The following is a 17,989-nucleotide window of genomic DNA, read 5'->3' as shown; positions in this document are numbered from 1 at the left end:
GTTTGAATAATTAAAATTGATTGAATGAATGAAATTGTGTATTGATATTGAACTCGCATATATCAACATGTACGACTTTCATTCTAAAATTAACTAGGTCATACCAGAAGACAAGGGTAAAAACAATATGAGACAAAAACAATCATGCATGTACAAATATAAATACGTATATAGCTCTGTGATGTATATATATATGGCATAAATAGGTACACTGTGATTATGACTGTGGGGAGCTATAAAAACGCAATCTAGTTCATGGATTTAATTCCTTCAACAAAATACCAAATTTATTAGATATTAGTTGCAATTTTCAATTTTTGTTTAATTAGTAGAATCAGATACGAAAAGCAGACATTTAATAATACGACAAAAGTAATTATATCTTAACCTCACCCAATTTTCACAATTTTTCATTAAATAGTAAAATTTTCAATAGGCGAGTCTAACTAACCCATTTTCAACTATAACTATATTATCTCATCATGCTCCCATACAAAGTAGTTCTTATACCAAAGGTAGATACAATTGTAAGAAATAGTAAAGTCAGGTTGAAATTTTGAGTTCAATTTCGATCAGAGGCTGGGATTGCCAAAATATTTAATTCTGTAAAACGATAAATTATGAGTCTCTTTTAATTGTAAATCGTATGAATATATTTATCAGTTTTAGTGATAAACTAAATGTTGATTTGTATTATTACCCGATCAGTGGCTCGTAGTTTTTCTTCAACGGCATCCATAGCTGCTTCCGAAGCATCCGTAGCCTGTTACATAATTAAATAATGCATACTTAGTTTTTGTTGGTTAACTTGATTTTATATTTCTTGAACACGACCTACCTGGATATACTTTTGTACACCGACTAAAGACTTCTTAAGTGCATCAAAACTGGAAGAGTACAACATCTTCTTCTTAACTTTAGCCGTATCAGGACACCATAACATAAGGAACAGCTTTTGTTTTTTGGAAGCCTGAAAATATACAGTCGCATTCCGTTCATGAAAATAATATGAAACCGAATACCACTCGCAATACTTTTTTGCATAATTAATGCAAAGTCACGTATATACGTGGAACAATTGATCAAATTCATATATCATATATTAGTCATATTTTGTGCTAACGCCAAGTACAAAGATTTTTCGAAGTAATTTGGAATATTGAACAACGAACCAAGACAAGAATCAATTATTATGTAATTAATTAGAGGCCCCTCACCTCAGAGGTTCCTTGACACTGGTGCGTGTACTCAAAGTCGAACAGTCCATATCGGCACTCGCCACCACCTTCCTTCTGAAGATCTTCCAAGAATTGGTCGTATGCCGCATCCCGGTTACCTGAAGAAAATAACACATTTTTTATAATTCGCACTTGATTCGATTAAACAAGGCTGTTGGCATGTAAAAAGTAGTAGTAGACTCCTTCACTGACCTATGGTTTCTACATCAATTTGCTTTTCATCTTTGATGAAGAAGACGACATAACGATGCTTTTTATCCTTCTTTATCTCCTCATAAGTGGTTTTGCAAATGTCCGAAACAGTGACTCCGGAGGCCTATGGTAATAATGTGCAAACGAATTTACAATAAACAACATACATGCTGCATAAAAATACTTTTCGTTTCAGCATAAAATTATAATAAATCATGTCAATCATTTGTTTGGATGGTCGATCAAATGTATTCACAAAACGTAGCAATGAATCTGTTTGTAACAGAGCCGCACAACAGTCAGATGAATGGGTAATATCATATAATAACACATCAATGTAGGTAAAGATACGCTCATCATTTGAACTGGCTCTGGATGACGGTACTCGACAAATGCAAATTTGATGTAAAACTGAAACCTACTCACCATGATGAGAAGAGGGGGTCTCTTATTGTCTTGAACTTGGGTTGAACCGGTTAAAAATAGATCGTGGAGGAACGCGTACCGACCGACGATGAGCAGTTTAGTCCAACTCCAAGACTCCAATATGCACACACGAGCGACCTATGATGATGTCGATGAAAGCTTTTTTAGAATATGTAGCAATAAGTGCAACCTCTTCTGCACAGACTACATACATACAGACAATTTGTAGTTATTTGGTTAGTCAGGCACATAAAGAATGGATTCATAAAGTCAGAGGTACGCCCCTCAGCCGCTCACAATATCATAATTCGGTAAGTGTCTGCTGCCCTGTCTGTATTATCATTGCATTACGCCGGTCTTATCCTTCAATGTTTAAACCGGATGCCGCTCACTTAACATAATCTACTAGACACCTTCAACCTGATGTACCGCGGCATGAATAGGCATCGACCCGACGACAGCGGAGAGGTGGAGAGAAATCTCAATCTTGTCTTAATTATTCTACAAACTATTAAATGATGATTGACGAACAACTTGTAAGATTTTTTTTACACAACAGGTTCAATTCCAACATTAAACCTGGGCCTAGACAATATAAAAGGTCAATAAAGGTCTAGAATAGGGCAGGAATATTAGCAATTGGATTTGATTCTAAAATTAAATGAATACATTTGGTAATAAAGCAATGCGAATTACGAAATATTCGCTGATCGGCAACTTTGTATTATCATTATCATAAGAATTGAATCAATGAACAGGAAAGGAAAAATGCATGATATCATTTTCAGACACTCCTCAGCCCACTCGTTAAAAAATGACGACAAATTACGGACCAACTCACTTTTTGGAGGTACAGTTACGATTTGCCGACAGCCATGCACTTTTTGACTCTCCTCCTCGTCCTCTTCTTGAATAAATGATAATATGTAATATAACTAAACGACTTGCACCCACTAACAAAACAGTTAACCAACTAACACTGACTGTAAGAAAAGTGTTTTCAAACAATTACAAATTGTCTGCGCTCTACAAATAAATGATAAAACTTCAGCAATGAGATAATTGTTGTGCACGCGTCACCAAAACTTTTGGTGAACTGAATGAGAGAATGTCCAAACTTGGTTTGCCTCACTCGCTGAGTGAGGCTGGCTGAGAGAAAAGCTCTTCTCAAATAGTGATGCATCCACGATGCTTTCCCCCCACACCGTTCCTCACAATCTCTTGGATAAGACCACAAGTTGAGGTCGGGATGCGAGAGTGGACGGAAAAACAGGCATGATGATCATCAGCTCATCTCTTTGAAGGGTGGGTGGTGACGTGCTATTTGGACACATCCCCCCGTTTAAAAGGTATGGAAATGACTCATGAGACCGAGTTCAAAGAGACAACACACGGAGCGCTCCCGTCATCCTCTTGTCGAACGTCGTCTGTGTCCACGGTCTGAATTCATTCAGAAAAAGGTCACAGAAAAACAGTTTGCTTAGAAAAATACTCCTGCTGTACAGGAACACGGACCCATCCAGCCTTTGAACATTATGGTTTATAATTTGTTTTAGGTGACAACATTTTTGGAGAAACATGTACTTGGGTAATAAGCATAACTTCATGATGATATGTTTATTCGTGTATGCATATCATGTTTGCGTAAACGACGCAAATAATTTTGATATAAACATGAAATCTTGAAGCGTGGACCATTATTTGTTCGTCTAGATAGATAAGCACGGATATTTGGTCGATGCAATAATGAAAAATCCCCTGTTGTTAAAAAAAATGAATGAAGCAAACTCGATATATACGGAAAATTTGTTTGTTTTTACTCTGAAAAGCATTTCACAGTAGTGAGGAGCATGTATGTGCATATGCCCTCGCAAAATATACACACAAATGATTTAAAAGTTGTAATAATAACCAGATTAAGACATTAGAGAATGGATAAAATAAATTAAAACTTGTGTATCTAACTAAGTACGCGATTCCGATTGGGGACGAAGAGCAAACAATACTACACTGCGGGCTGTACAGGCATCTTAATAACTAAGAAGATTAAATGATACATGTGAAGTTTCTCAATTTCTAAAGCACATTATGCAGAGGGAACAGAGAGAAAAAATGGTATTTCAAAATTATATAAGACCCTTTTTCCTCTTGTACTCTTCAAGATTCAATGACCGACGAGGAGCTGTGTCTTTGATGGCTGTGATAGAGGGTCTAGCGACGATGGGAAGATTAGCTAATAAAAATGCAATACCTTTTTTAAGTCAGTCATTTATAAAAGTCGTAAGATTTGATTAGACAACTTACGAGGCAACTTGGCATCTAAATCCAACTTAATGTCGAAATCATGAGCTGAAAACAAGTCGCCAACTTGGGCATCTTTTCCATCCAAGTCATCGACAATTGAATTGTGCATGGATGAGTCAATATCATCAATAGTTAGATTTGCAAGTTTCTGTAATGAATAACAACACCGACGCTGCCCATTAATACTAGGACGATACAATGGGTCATATATATATATTAGCTGCACCAACCGTTTTATCCAGAGGCGTTTCACTTCCATCTTCAGTCTTGATAAATATGTCAACTCCATTTAACCCGTTCGCTATGGCCGTAGGCTTTGACACTATTCTGGGTTTGGTTGTTCTTCTAGTGAATGGATCTTCAACTTTTTTTCCTTTGTTGACTTTCAGTTCTTCCTGCAAATTCATAGTGATAACTTGAATACAATAACAATCATATTATTGTAACTAATTTTAAGTAAAGTAGCGAACCAAAATTGCTTTTTCTGCTTCCTCAACGTTCCTTTGCCGATTCCTTTGGTTAATGTAACTGATGCTCGAGATGGTAGAAGTGCGAACCTTATCTAGTACAGTTGCTCTCTCATCCAACACAGCAATTTGCCCAGACAATTCACTGGCTTTCTCATCCTCGCCACTATAAAATCAGATTACGCAGCCAAACTCAAGTCATATGCAAGTACGTCATATTAAACCACCACAAAATTTATGTAGTAACAACATACGCTTGAGCAGCTTGATCCCTTTCTTTCATTAACTGAGCCTTTCGAGCAGCAAAATTTACTGGGCCACTTTTAAACTTTGCTTTCTCGTTAATTATCTGCAAGAAAAGTTTAATATTTTTAATTGAGTTTATCTCAAACATTGTACGTACATAATAATAAATCCATCAAGAAAAATAAATTCTAAGTACCGCTTCAATATCTTCCTCTTCTAATTGATATTCCATCGCTTCCTTGATTTCCTTCTCCTTATTTTTAATATCGGTCAAAGTTGGAAGAGAAACTTGATTTTGCTCCATTCGTTGCTTCCAGTGACTAAATTCAGCTTCTGTGCAAGGAAAATTGCTTACAAATTCGAATCTAAATTTCCGACCCTTTTCTTCACCAGGCAACTTTAGTAACAACACTTTGTTGGTCTTTGTAGCTCCAATTTCGTAAGCTTTCGGTTGTGTGTCCAACCCGTCAATTTCATAAACCTATAAATGAAGTAGTGATTTTGTACACATGATTATGATTACAATCTGGTCAATATGCATAGTCCATAAAATGTATAAAAAATATGTTATTTACGCATTCTTACCTTGTACGCTGATCCTGCTACTGCAACGCGAACATAGCATCCCTTAATCACGCGAAGAAAAAATGGGAGGTAAAGACACCTGTTTGATTTCAATAAAAACAATCGATAAAGACATATAAGCTTAATCAGTATGCCAAATTAGTATACGCAAAGAATGGAATATAATTTAAGAGCACTAACCTTTCTAGCTTAAATCTTGATAATCGTATCTTATTTAGATCGTCTACGGTATCGAGGTATTGTGGCTTCTTATTCCTTAGAGAAACCAAACAAATATCAGTTAAACAATAAACAATTAAAAAATAATGACACGATTAAAATAAATTAATAATTAATAATTATTAATTATAGATCATAATATTACGAAAAGGGTAAGAAAACAATACCTTTCGTCATCTTCAGAGTCTGAGCTGCGAGAATCACTATCACTTGCTGATTTTTCTTTATCCTTACTTCGTTTATCATCTTCATATTCAGATCCGCTATCATCGGAATATACATCCGACGCCTTCAACTTTTTCATCCTTTTATCTCCAACGGACGATGCTGCATCACTATCTTTCTTCAAGTCTAGATCATCGTCATCCCCATCATCTCGCTTCTTATCTCTCTCTTGTCTAATCTTTGCCTTTTCTTGCTGCCGTTGTATTTTAGCATCTCGTGAAGCTTTTAAAGCATCCATGGCTTGAGACTTTTTGTCAACTTTCCCTTCAACAGTTTTCTTCCTCTCTTGACTTCGAACCTTGGCATCCATCTGGAGTGGATCATCCTCGTCTGCCAACATTGCATCATCCGACTTTTTTACAGACCCCCTTTAATTACAAGCAGTACAAACATTGAAATGCCATTCAAATCACATGATCAAGATTTAAGTTAGAAAAAAACAATACTTTTTAGCTAATTTTGCTTCAATTTTCTTTTTCATTCTCAACTTCTTTTCAGCCTCAAATCTATTCTTTAATAGGTCTCGTTTCTCGATACGTCTAAAGATTTCCTGCTCTCTTTCCTTTTCGGTCATAGCACTCAGTGTTCTTTGATCTTCGGCATCTCCCATCATGTTCTCGTCGTATCCGTCAAAAAATTCTTCTTGGTCCCAATCATCGTCAGACACCTCCCCTGAAACTCGTGAGAAGAGTAAAATTGAAAAAGGACTGAAAGCGTACTTAAAACGAACTCAATAATTCAATATCCAAATATTATTTTAATGCTATTAATGACATTTATAATGAAATTGAACTTTATAGAATATACAGTGTAAATTCCAACCTTCTTCCAAGTCCGACGCCGTCTTGCTCTTTGTATCATTGACTGAAGAAGACACAACCGAGGACGACGTAGGTGGAATAACACGAGACCTGCTCGGACTAACCGATGAACGATCTTCGTCTTCCTCCCCACTATTATCAGACTGAGACGGTTTATCCCAATCGTCATTAGATCCCGAAGAGTACGTCGTTCCACTTGCAGAGCGTCGAGCCCTTTTTGCTGGCTTTCTTTTCTTCGTTTTCTTTGACGATTCACCCCCACTGCGCCATTCAGAGTCAGATTCAGAACTTGAAAATGCTTCAACTTTCTTGTGATCAGGCCCTTTTGCACCACCGCCAGGTCCTTTTTTCTTTGCCAACGATAGCATTTGCTACAAAAATAGTTACGATAATCATCAATTAGTTCTAATTTGTTCCATCAATGTTATATTTAAGTTGTACCACTTAACTCTTAACATAAGCTGGAATATCGAGCTTTATTACCTTATCAATATCTGACCCTGACCCAGAGTCTGAATCTGATGACCTCGAGTCGTCACTATCAATCAGCGCGTTACTTTTCCTTTTACCCATTTTATTTGAGGAATGTTGTTGTTTCACGAAAGGTCAATATAATATAGGCGTTAAGTCGCAAATAAAATGTTCGTCAAACGACTGAAATTTAAGAACAGCACTCTTTCAGTCATGTGATTATACATCACTATCAAAGCATTCAAGTTTGCTTTTAAATGCCAATAATGAACATCACACAAGATCAATAAACAACTTACCTTTTACGATCGAGCTAAGCTAGTGAAACAAAGGATCAGACGCGGCACTCAAGTCTTACGGTCACGGCAGAAAAGTCGGCTACTGCGGGTTCATGCTGGTTTAATTTTTTTTACAGATCTTGCTCATCTTTGAAAAAGTATGACAGCAAACAAATACAAAGACAATTTTTAAAACGTTAAGTCCGTCAAGTTGCAAGTCAGTCAGGTGAACTAAATGTGAGGTGATTGCAACAGTAAATATTAGAAGAGGAAGAATTTTTCAAGTTTCCTTCCCCACCGCTGCTCTCCTCTGGCCGTGGTGAGATGGAGTTCGCAGGGGTTCACAGGTCTCAACTCATCTCTCCTCGCCCCCTCCACGATAAAGTGAGACGAAGTTTCTCACCTTAGCTCATGGCAAAAGTTTAGTCATACGGCATATTTATGGCATATGAGATGTGGGTACCCACTCCGAATCTCTTTCTGCCTACCTCATCTACTAGTCTGTGCGGAGCGGAATCTCAAGTTCCCCACAACTTTCACCACAGCTCATCAAATCTGCTGATTCCTTCCATTCCATGCACAGACTCGAAAGTGAAAGTCATCCGAATTAGGAGTCCCACTGAAACTATGCACATGATAAGAAGAGGCGGAGAGATTTCCATTTCATCTGAACAGACATCATCATGGCCTCCACGAGAGCACTTTGTGTACGTATAAAGAACCAAGTTGAGGGCTTTAACATTCATTTTAAGTTTGCGAATGAAGAAGTGTATGCCCATTCGAACATCTGCACAGTTTAAAGTTTGCATGATTTGACTGTGCAGCTGGCCAGGCTGTTAGTCTTATGAGACTGACTGTACGTATACATGTATGAGCGAGAGAGGAGGAGGAGATGATGATGCCGGGTGTTTCTTTTGCGGGCGAATTGCTGGCTCCCGGGAGGACAGGCGCAAGTATAAGCAGAAGAACGAAAATACAGATGAGACAATAATCGTTGGGGCTTTTGCCTCTCTCTCTTATTTTCCTCGCTGTGTTGGCTGGTTGGCTGGATATATAAGTGGATCGGAGCCTCGGAATTCCTCTCGACATTTCCTTGGGATGAGTGTGAGTCTCACATTTTTCGGCAGTGCGGATTTAGACTCCGCTTCTCTCGGGCTCTCGCAGTCCACATTTACAAATAGTGAATTTCAGTGAAACCTCGTGAAAGCAAAAACTGGTTGCTTCGGTTCTAACTTTCCCCGGTTTCTCAATCACCACGGCTTTCTTCACTGATTGCATGAGAAAATACAAGTGGGTATAAAAGTGAAATTATTACGCTCAAGTGACAACATAGTGGTTTTGGTCAAGAGTTATCAAGTATTGGCGAAGAATTCAAGACTTGTTGCCTTCTGGTTGGATAGTGTACATACATTTACTCTTCTTATTTTACATATATTATGCACTGCATGCTTGTGTTGACCTATCACGAAACTAAAATAATAATAAAAAATACCTATCCAACTAATATCGTACAGTACATTGATTTGCTCAATAAGAGGTATTCATCATGAGTATCTGAATAACTGTTACCTAATATATTTACAAGTAGGAGTTACGTATTTGCAGACACAGCAAGCGTCATTGAATTTATAGTTTGCACATACATTGTGTCTTTTTAAGCTTGATTTAATTCAACTCTTTTCTCAAAAGAAAAGGCTTGGAAAATTGACCGGTGTGCTCGTCGTTGAGTATTCACTCATGAGCTCAAAGTCGGCGTGTGCTTAACTAAATTAGCGTGAGCAGTCAATATGGGGCAATATTTCGAGATCAATAAATATGTATATATATAATTAAGAATGCAAGAGGGACATTTTCAATTTCGCCTTTCTCCCTCCTTCCCTCCCTCCGGCCATGCATTGCTTGAATGTTAATTTGGTTGTACCGTTTCGGCGACACTATCTCCCTCACAGCATGACTAAATAACTTACATTCATACGTTGATCAATAATTTTCGGTGGAAGGCACACGCGTTTGTGTCAAAATAATTCGATTTCTGTGTTACTTAAAACTCGACCTAAAAAGTTTTTGTGCCGTGGTGAGCTTTACATGAAGCATGTGCTCGAATGAGTTTCAATTTATAAAACGAAACACAATGTTTTATTGATGGAGTTACACGTATGAAAATATGAGAGGTGTGGGTGCTGAATTTTGACTGGTTATTTAGGTGTCGGCCTGATGTCACCGTGACGCGTTGGTGAGATAAGAAGGAGACTTTCATTGCAGCGCGATGGGGGACGAAGGAAGTTCTGAGAGTGATGATGTATCCTTCCTTCGCACGGTATGGGCTCATTTTTACTTTGTAGATAACAACCCACCAGGACAATAGCGAGCACGCGAAATGGAAATGCTCCTGAATTTCACTTTCTAACCCATCCCGTGACTTTCACTTGTTTTAAACTTACTTTGAATTAATCATGAATTCCTAAAGTGGCCGTAAGAGTAGTATTTATTTAGTAACATGTTCCTGAGAAAAGTGTAGATTGACGCTACAAAATTGCAGTATTCCTTGTTAGTCATTTCATTGGAAGACGGAATTAATCAGAGCATGGCATACAAGCGTTTTTGATTGTTAAGCGTGTATCGACTAAAAGATACAATTTGTGCAGGCATCAATAAACCCAAAATGCAATCACTCTGTTTTGTCCGTATCGGACACGACTCTGATTTCGGTTCAACAAAATCCAAACTCTCGTCGTCTACACTTTTCTCGTGTGCTATGCGAAACCTATCGAGAGGGAAGATTTCGTTCCTTGCTATGAAAAAAACTACGACAGAATGGAGTTGTTGCACGACGTTCGTGTTTCCCTTGTCTGTCTGTTCGTTAGCTCTTCTATACGACTAGAGAGCAGCTTTGGCTCTGGTTGTGATTCCCATTCAAATCTATCTTTGCTAAAATTAGCAAACGGACTGAACCGTCAGTAGAAAAAAAATCAAGCTGCTTGCTGAACGTGTTTGTGGATGAATGCTGTAAATTGTTGCATAATGCTGTATGCATACTGTCTGCTTTGTCTTTGCTTTGGTGTTTCATGAAATTTTTACTTGAATGATGATGAATGGTTGCATACGCGCATAGACAATAGTAGAGACCCAAATTAAATATTAGTAAAACTCAATCAACTACGATATCAATTAATGATCCTGATGAAATGATGAATGTGTGCTAATTATTTTCAGGAAGACAATGTTTGTCTTTCGTGCACAGCAACGGGGGAGAGGGTGTGCCTCGCCGCAGAAGGATTTGGAAACCGGCATTGCTTTCTGGAAAACATAGCAGACAAAGTATTTACACTTATTTACATTTTTTCACAGGAAGTCTGAAGACATCATTGACGTTTATTTTGTGTTGATATAGAACAATCCGCCAGATCTAAGTCAGTGCGTCTTTGTGATTGAACAAGCGTTGTCGGTCAGAGCGTTGCAGGAGCTGGTCACTGCTGCGGGCTCGGATTCCGTGAGTGACCATTCAGTTGAATTGAATTAACATTACGCAAATGAATAGGACGATAAAACGAGAGAAAGCACTTATTAGGCATCGAAACAGGCATTACGATAATTAATATGGCAAATGGCATAATCAAACTTGTCAGTCAGTAGTATTGCCAACTATGGAGTATGTACATATGTATATTCGTACATACATGCCTCCACGTGTGTGACCCCGTATCGTCTAATTAAAATTTTGGTTTGCAGGAGAAAGACGTAGTAAGTTGTGTCAAGTCACTTTCCGCGTGATAATGTGTAAAAGCAGTTAAACGGTTTGTACGTAAATTATTACAGACCGACCAAAGGTATTAAATTGTTGTTAAAACGCTGAACCCGTATGCAGTTGCTTTCACAGCAATCCTTTCCCCACAAAAATATTTCATTCCAACTTCGCAAAGTTTGAACTAATTATTTTAGTATTGACGCTAAAGTTGACAGTGTACAATATTTTGCAGTTCTTTATACTTGCTCATTTTTTGACATATTTTAAGTAACTTATAGTGTGTGCAATTAGCTTGAAAAGTACATCTTTAAAAAAACTACCTCCTTGTTCGAGTGGCCACGTATCATTTATAAGTATTTATTAAATATTGTTTTTTATTACTGCGAAAAGCTTTCACTCTTTGCAGTTCAGTTACTGCCGAAATCAGCTCACATGTAGTTACATGCACATATTTACCTCTCAAGGTCAACACCACAGGTATATCGTTATGTAGCTTCAACTAAATTACCTTGAAAATGCAACTGTACATAATTGCCCCAATTATACATTTTGACACAAGAATATATCTACACATACCCCCAACAGATCTTTAATCGTTAATAAATTCCTAAATTCTAATTATGAAAAACACACAAACTCACTATAATTATTCCATGTCTATCATTGCCAACCTTATAAATGTACTCGCAGCTTCCGTATATATGTATAATGATACTTAATTATGTATGTATAATATCGCAGATTTACTTGTATATTAAATGGTAATATTTGTAGCGCTATATGTAATAAAGTCGATAACATGTTATGTAATAAAACGAAAAACAAAGTTGAGTAGGAGTGAATATATTTAAACGTGTACAATGTATTTCGTAAACGCTTATCATAGTAAATAACACTACATTTGTGGTCTCAGAGGATGCAAGGTGACCACTTTAGTTAAGACATTCTCGTTGTTTTTTAAGGGCAAGGGAACAGGGTCGGGTCATCGGACTCTGCTCTACGGAAATGCCATCCTTCTTCGACACATGAACAGCAACATGGTTGGTGATCATCACTTGCTTTCTTTGCTCTTCAACTGTCCAATTCATGAAAGATTATTTTCAGTACCTCGCGTGCCTTTCAACCACGTCAGGAAATGACAAGCTGGCTTTTGATGTCGGCTTACAAGAGCATTCTCAAGGTATTTGAACATAAATAAGCAGTAAATAAATACGTAAAAATGCACTTTGACCATTAAAGCATGCTTTTCTGTCATTAAAATTAGGCGAGTCGTGTTGGTGGACACTCCACCCGGCATCCAAACAGAGGTCCGAGGGTGAGAAAGTCCGAGTTGGTGACGACCTAATTTTAGTGTCAGTGGGTAAGTCGACATCATGTAGAATTTATTTGTATATAATTACTTATGCAAATTATATTTTATACTCGCTTGATCATTTTACATCAATATTTTTTATCCGTTTCAGCCACTGAGAGATATCTCGTAAATATCACGATAAAATATTTGTGCACAACGATGCCGAATATTTTATAAGCTTCTCACGTCCTGCCGTTCTTACTTTTGCAGCAATCTGTTCGTGAAGGGGACAACACAATTGTCAACGCATCGTTTCACGTGACACATTGGTCAGTCCAACCCTTTGGAACGGGGCTTAGTCGGATGAAATATGTGGGTAAGCGGAGTCCGGAGAGATCGTAAAGTCGTGATGAATATCTTTCACCCGACTTTCTCGACTTTCCCCAACACTTCATTTGTCTTATGTAGTGTCAAAGCAGGCATCAGAATTTCTGATGTCTGACGTCGCAATCTGCTTAGCCTACATTCATACATGTACATATATTTACATGAAAGTGTTACGTAAATATGATGATATGTATGTATTTATGTATTTTTAGATATGTATACATTTATATCCATCCATGCATCAACAACTGTTTGCTTACTCGGTGTGGGTGGGTGGATATAGAAAACAGCGGGGGGATTACGTCGACATGTAGTTGTAGCCCTTTCTATTATTATTTGCAAACTTTGAAATTGCAGTTGCAACTTGTGAGCTTTCTTTACGGTGAAAGTCGTTGAAGGATCGATCCTCCTTTCCTCTCTTCTGCTGGCTCCTTCACTCACACCCACCACCGAGTTTCTCTCTCCTATACGAATAAAATCTGCCATCGATAAATTGCTTTCTCACGTTGATTGCAGGTTACGTGTTTGGTGGCGAAGTACTCCGTTTCTTCCACGGTGGAGACGAATGCCTCACCATCCCGGCTTCCTGGGGCGAGCAACCAGATCAAAAGTAAGTCGCGACGTGATTTTTCGCAAACTTTTCTGCAAAAGTGAGTAGATAGCGTCATTATATGCAACATGAGAAAGTGGGGAGTGAGGAAAGGGAATGATGGGAGGTTTGGGAATTGCTGCGTGGAACGATTCGCTCACTTTAATGGAGAGTCTGGTGGAGAGATGCAAATTTTTCTCGGCTTAATTTCGTGAAAGTAAATTGTATGATGATGATGGCCAATTTATGAGATTTGATCTTATATTATTTCTATGTGGTAGTGGGTATAGTTTCACGAGTTGCATTTCAAATGCTTTCTCCTCCTATGTGTACATTTATCTACTAAACATAAACATAATTTTACATGATATTTCTGGAACTTTTTTTACCTAGCATGGTGGTGTACGAGGGAGGCGACGTGGTAAGCTTTCATGATGCTCAGTAATTTAAAAAAGACACCAATTCAATAAGAAACAACCATGAATATGTATGCGTATTAAAATATAGGTTAACCAAGCACGTTCACTGTGGCGTCTCGAGGTTGGTATTTTTACTCTTAAGTTAGTATGTATGCATTAATACCTGCTAACAAATTATTATTAATTCTGCAGTTAGCAAGAACAAAATGGGCAGGAGGCTTTATAAATTGGATGCACCCATTGCGAATTAAGCATATCACAACTGGAAGGTACTTGGGAATTAACGAGAACAACGAAGTAATTCTGGTTTACAGGTGGGTGGCATAAGGTTTACTTAAATACGGATGTTGCATGTTATTTTGTTATGTATGTTATATAATAATTTATGACAAGAACAGACAAGATGCAACTTTGGCATCCACATGTTTTTATCTCCGAGAGGAGAAAGACGATGCAAAAGGTAAGTAAAAAATGACAACTAAATTTCAGTTGCACTGCATTTATTGAAAATATGGTCAACGTAATGTATTGTTATCAAAAAATACTTGAAAAGACTATTGTATCTTGCCCTTGTTTTTTTTATTGGGAAAATCTCACAAACTTGCATAGTCAATTCTTATGAGTCCATCAGTGGATAGGAGGGGAAGCTTTATCTCTGCGCACCTAAAGAATTAAAAGCTAGAATCTAACATTGGGGCACAAATCATTAAAATAATGTCTTTTTGCTCAGCTCAACTTGAAGATAAAGATTTAGAAGTGATTGGCAGCGCAGTCATCAAGGTTAGCATACTACATTATTATTGAAGTAAATTATTTAATGGATCTTTTATTAGTCATTTGTGTGTTTTTAACGCGTGTAGTACGGGGACAGCACCGTTATCGTTCAGCACATGGAGACTGGGTTATGGTTGTCTTACAAGGTATGGAAGATGACTCCTAAATAAGGAGTCCTTATCCTATAAGATCTTAATATGTAGACACTCATCGTAAATGAGTATCTATTTTTACTGTCGGAATTACATAAATTCATCTGCCTACAGGCTTATGAAACAAAGAAGAAAGGCGTGGGGAAAGTCGAAGAGAAGCAAGTTATACTTCACGAAGAAGGGAAAATGGACGATGGGATTGAGTTTAGCAGAAGTCAGGAAGAAGAATCCAGAACTGGTACAATATTACAATCCAGTTACTTGTAGCTTGCATTCCCTTGCCCATAAAGTTAAACTTTTGATTAAACTTTCACAGCAAGAGTAATTCGGAAATGTTCATCACTTTTTTCAAAGTTTATCAAGTGAGTAGTTCATCGTTAATCGCACTTATTAGTCTCCGAATGCGGGGTTTAACTAATTCATCTCGTCTCACAGAGGATTAGAAGTACTCCAAGTGAATCGCAGACGCTCCTTATTTTTCAAGTCTATCGATTTGGGAGAGATGGTCATGAGTCTTGAGGACTTGATCAATTATTTTGCTCAACCAGAGGAAGAAATTGGTACGTACATGTGTCCCTACATATACACGTGCATATATGCATGTTTGTACTTATGCACCAGCCAATTACATGAGTGCCTGAAAACATGTAGCTATAGATTACTTAAAATCGGGTTACTTTTGCCTTGCAGAGCACGAGGAGAGACAAAACAGGCTCAAAGCTCTTCGGAATCGTCAAGATCTTTTTCAGGAAGAAGGAATCCTGAACCTCATTCTGGATGCAATTGACAATATTAATACCATTAGCTCGCAAGGTTTTCTGGTTGCGTTGGCTGGAGAGGATTCTGGACAAAACTTTGATGTCATTACTGCGTACTTGTACCAGTTGCTGGGTGAGTTGTGAGACCAGACAAAATGGATAACTACGCAAATGCATTTTATCCTCTTTTTCGCATTAAGTACTTGTGAATTTTCTCTCGCGAATACAACTTGTGTTTTTAATAACTTTTCCAATCTCTTTTCTTCCAAAACTACGTAGCTGCAATTATCAAAGGAAATCATACCAACTGTGCTCAATTCGCAAATATCAATAGGCTCAATTGGCTCTTCAGCCGACTTGGTTCTCAAGCGTCTGGCGAAGGAAGTGGAATGCTGTGAGTAAACACGACAAAATAATAAGCGATCTAAAATTGAGATTTTAGGTACAACTGCGCTGCTTGAGACAATGTACAAACTAGTGTATTTGTCCCCAAATCAAGCATCCCAAAATAGCGCATTGGTACTGATACTAACGTGTTTTTTTTATTGCAGGGACGTACTTCATTGTGTACTTATTGATTCCCCAGAGGCTCTGAACATGATGCGGGTAAGGTAGCTCAGGAAAACGAGGAATAGTGCATCCCTGCAGAATGTTCTTATTTAGGGATGTACTTTAGGGATGTATGCAAGTCATTAATTGTGTAACTTTGTGTTACATATTTGTCATTTTTATTCCGTAGGAGGAGCATATCAAAGTTATCATATCCCTGTTGGAAAAACACGGTCGAGATCCAAAGGTAGCCACAAACCTGTTTTGGCTATCTAGATTTTAGAAAGGCCTACACCTTGTCGTTTTGTAGGTTTTAGATGTGCTTTGTTCTCTCTGTGTCGGCAATGGAGTTGCGGTCCGTTCTTCGCAGAACAATATTTGCGACTACCTGCTCCCTGGGAAGAATCTCTTGTTGCACACTCAGCTCGTGGATCATGTCGGAAGGTACGTAAGAAAACAATGTGCTTCTCATCGTAATATTTTTAATGCATGTATCCTCGTAACACTATTATGTATTACGTATGCACGTATGTATATGCACCATTTACACCTTTCTCCTCTCAAGGACGATAGCAAGTACTGCATGTGTGATAGCACCAATTCTGTAGGAAGAAACCTCTGAATTATTTCGGCTCATCATTGTGTTTTGAGATTCAGGTCATGCTTATCCCATCGTGGAAGGAGAAGAAACTTTCACGATCTCGTCGACTTTTATGTCTCTCTCTCTGTATTGTAAAGTACTGTTCTGCTCTTGCAGTGTGAGGCCGAACGTGTTCGTAGGTATGGTGGAGGGATCGGCGATGTATCACAAATGGTACTTTGAAGTAACTCTCGACCACATCGAGCAAGCTACGCACATGATGCCACATTTGAGAATTGGATGGGCAAATTCCGCCGGGTATGCCGCTCTGAATGAAATTAAACGGGTAAAAGTTTAATCAAATTGAGCCGTTTCATTTTTTCAGGTATATTCCGTACCCTGGTGGTGGTGAAAAGTGGGGAGGAAATGGAGTGGGTGATGACTTGTATTCATACGGATTTGATGGAGCCTATTTATGGACTGGTACTTTCTTACTTGTTTTCGTTCTTACTGGGCTGAGCTTTGTACAATTGCGTACAATTCAAAAGATTTTCCAAGAGATGTTTCATGCAAGGGACATTTTTAGGCGGATGCAGCACTTGTGTCGTGCCAGGCTCCTCTGAGCCGTTTATTCGAAAGGGAGATGTGATTGGTGTCGCCGTGGATCTCTCAATCCCGATGATGACATTTTACTTCAACGGGGTCAAGATTAGGGGAGCGTTCAAGAACTTTAACCTCGAGGGAATGTTTTTCCCTGTTGTGAGCATGTCGTCGAAAGTGAGGTGAGAGAAAGCTGATTTACAGCACTTATTTATACATATGTATGTACGTAACCTTTTCTATGCATTCCAGTTGCCGCTTTCTATTTGGTGGTGATCAAGGACGTGAGTTTTTTCATGATTATTTTTGCAATTGTACTTCATCTATATTTCGTACAGGATTTTATACAGTCACAGTGTGCTGATATACTTATGCCAGTAGTAATGCCTCGTTTATTTTAAAGGTCTCAAGTTTCCCCCACCAGAAAATCATTCTCCTCTCGTGGAATGCCTTCTACCAACGCAGATATTGCAGGTTTGTATATGTAGACCATAGGTAATTAATTAATATGTGAAGAGAAAGAAACATTTTTATCTTAACTCTGGATAACAATAGATTGATCCGTGCTTCTACTTTGGCGATTTGCAAAAAACCGTATTAGCTGGCCCAATTGTGGTGGAGGATGGTACGCACATTTATTAATAGATAATTGCTAATGATCATTTATTGA

The 17,989-nt window shown here is 38.1% G+C and overlaps 3 protein-coding genes across 14 annotated transcripts in view; 1 reads left to right on the top strand and 2 right to left on the bottom strand.

Moving 5' to 3' along the window:
• Positions 1–260: 260 nt before the first annotated feature.
• Positions 261–2,982, bottom strand: LOC110844683 (cofilin/actin-depolymerizing factor homolog). Its single transcript, XM_022090949.2, has 7 exons — positions 2,698–2,982; positions 1,857–1,994; positions 1,431–1,554; positions 1,218–1,336; positions 839–970; positions 701–763; positions 261–603 (listed from the first exon to the last, which is right to left on the bottom strand). The coding sequence occupies exons 2-7, from the start codon at positions 1,857–1,859 to the stop codon at positions 598–600; spliced, it is 447 nt and encodes a 148-aa protein (XP_021946641.1). The 5' UTR covers positions 1,860–1,994; positions 2,698–2,982; the 3' UTR covers positions 261–597.
• Positions 2,983–3,650: 668 nt separating this feature from the next.
• Positions 3,651–7,747, bottom strand: LOC110844682 (RNA polymerase-associated protein RTF1 homolog). The gene is made up of 13 exons (XM_022090948.2): positions 7,494–7,747; positions 7,207–7,377; positions 6,725–7,094; positions 6,349–6,574; positions 5,845–6,270; positions 5,639–5,713; positions 5,459–5,537; positions 5,070–5,354; positions 4,882–4,976; positions 4,631–4,793; positions 4,391–4,555; positions 4,161–4,308; positions 3,651–4,089 (listed from the first exon to the last, which is right to left on the bottom strand). Exons 2-13 carry the CDS (start codon positions 7,294–7,296, stop codon positions 3,983–3,985), a joined length of 2,229 nt encoding a protein of 742 aa, XP_021946640.1. The 5' UTR covers positions 7,297–7,377; positions 7,494–7,747; the 3' UTR covers positions 3,651–3,982.
• Positions 7,748–8,551: 804 nt separating this feature from the next.
• LOC110843639 (ryanodine receptor) overlaps positions 8,552–17,989 on the top strand; it is a 39,966-nt gene continuing 30,528 nt past the window's right edge. For 2 of the 12 annotated variants that reach the window (XM_035848116.1, XM_035848115.1), the window contains exons 1-31: positions 8,552–8,873; positions 9,676–9,789; positions 10,686–10,790; positions 10,864–10,962; positions 11,202–11,213; positions 12,180–12,257; positions 12,322–12,397; positions 12,482–12,577; positions 12,681–12,697; positions 12,782–12,887; positions 13,415–13,508; positions 13,881–13,908; positions 13,995–14,027; positions 14,099–14,220; positions 14,305–14,366; positions 14,637–14,686; positions 14,767–14,826; positions 14,947–15,070; positions 15,149–15,194; positions 15,268–15,392; positions 15,523–15,723; positions 15,870–15,984; positions 16,142–16,196; positions 16,330–16,386; positions 16,450–16,583; positions 16,897–17,037; positions 17,105–17,202; positions 17,306–17,501; positions 17,572–17,603; positions 17,723–17,793; positions 17,875–17,944. In XM_035848116.1, the coding sequence (XP_035704009.1) occupies positions 9,739–9,789; positions 10,686–10,790; positions 10,864–10,962; positions 11,202–11,213; positions 12,180–12,257; positions 12,322–12,397; positions 12,482–12,577; positions 12,681–12,697; positions 12,782–12,887; positions 13,415–13,508; positions 13,881–13,908; positions 13,995–14,027; positions 14,099–14,220; positions 14,305–14,366; positions 14,637–14,686; positions 14,767–14,826; positions 14,947–15,070; positions 15,149–15,194; positions 15,268–15,392; positions 15,523–15,723; positions 15,870–15,984; positions 16,142–16,196; positions 16,330–16,386; positions 16,450–16,583; positions 16,897–17,037; positions 17,105–17,202; positions 17,306–17,501; positions 17,572–17,603; positions 17,723–17,793; positions 17,875–17,944 (2,554 nt within the window). In that variant the 5' untranslated portion in view covers positions 8,552–8,873; positions 9,676–9,738. The remainder of the gene's footprint in view (positions 8,874–9,675; positions 9,790–10,685; positions 10,791–10,863; positions 10,963–11,201; positions 11,214–12,179; positions 12,258–12,321; positions 12,398–12,481; positions 12,578–12,680; positions 12,698–12,781; positions 12,888–13,414; positions 13,509–13,880; positions 13,909–13,994; positions 14,028–14,098; positions 14,221–14,304; positions 14,367–14,636; positions 14,687–14,766; positions 14,827–14,946; positions 15,071–15,148; positions 15,195–15,267; positions 15,393–15,522; positions 15,724–15,869; positions 15,985–16,141; positions 16,197–16,329; positions 16,387–16,449; positions 16,584–16,896; positions 17,038–17,104; positions 17,203–17,305; positions 17,502–17,571; positions 17,604–17,722; positions 17,794–17,874; positions 17,945–17,989) is intronic. The other 10 variants (XM_035848113.1, XM_035848114.1, XM_035848120.1 and 7 more) reach the window with 7 other exon arrangements.

The sequence above is a fragment of the Folsomia candida genome, unplaced genomic scaffold, assembly GCF_002217175.1.
Source record: "Folsomia candida strain VU population unplaced genomic scaffold, ASM221717v1 Fcan01_Sc002, whole genome shotgun sequence".
Taxonomy (NCBI): Eukaryota; Metazoa; Arthropoda; class Collembola; order Entomobryomorpha; family Isotomidae; genus Folsomia; species Folsomia candida.
This window is presented reverse-complemented; position numbering and strand designations above follow the sequence as displayed.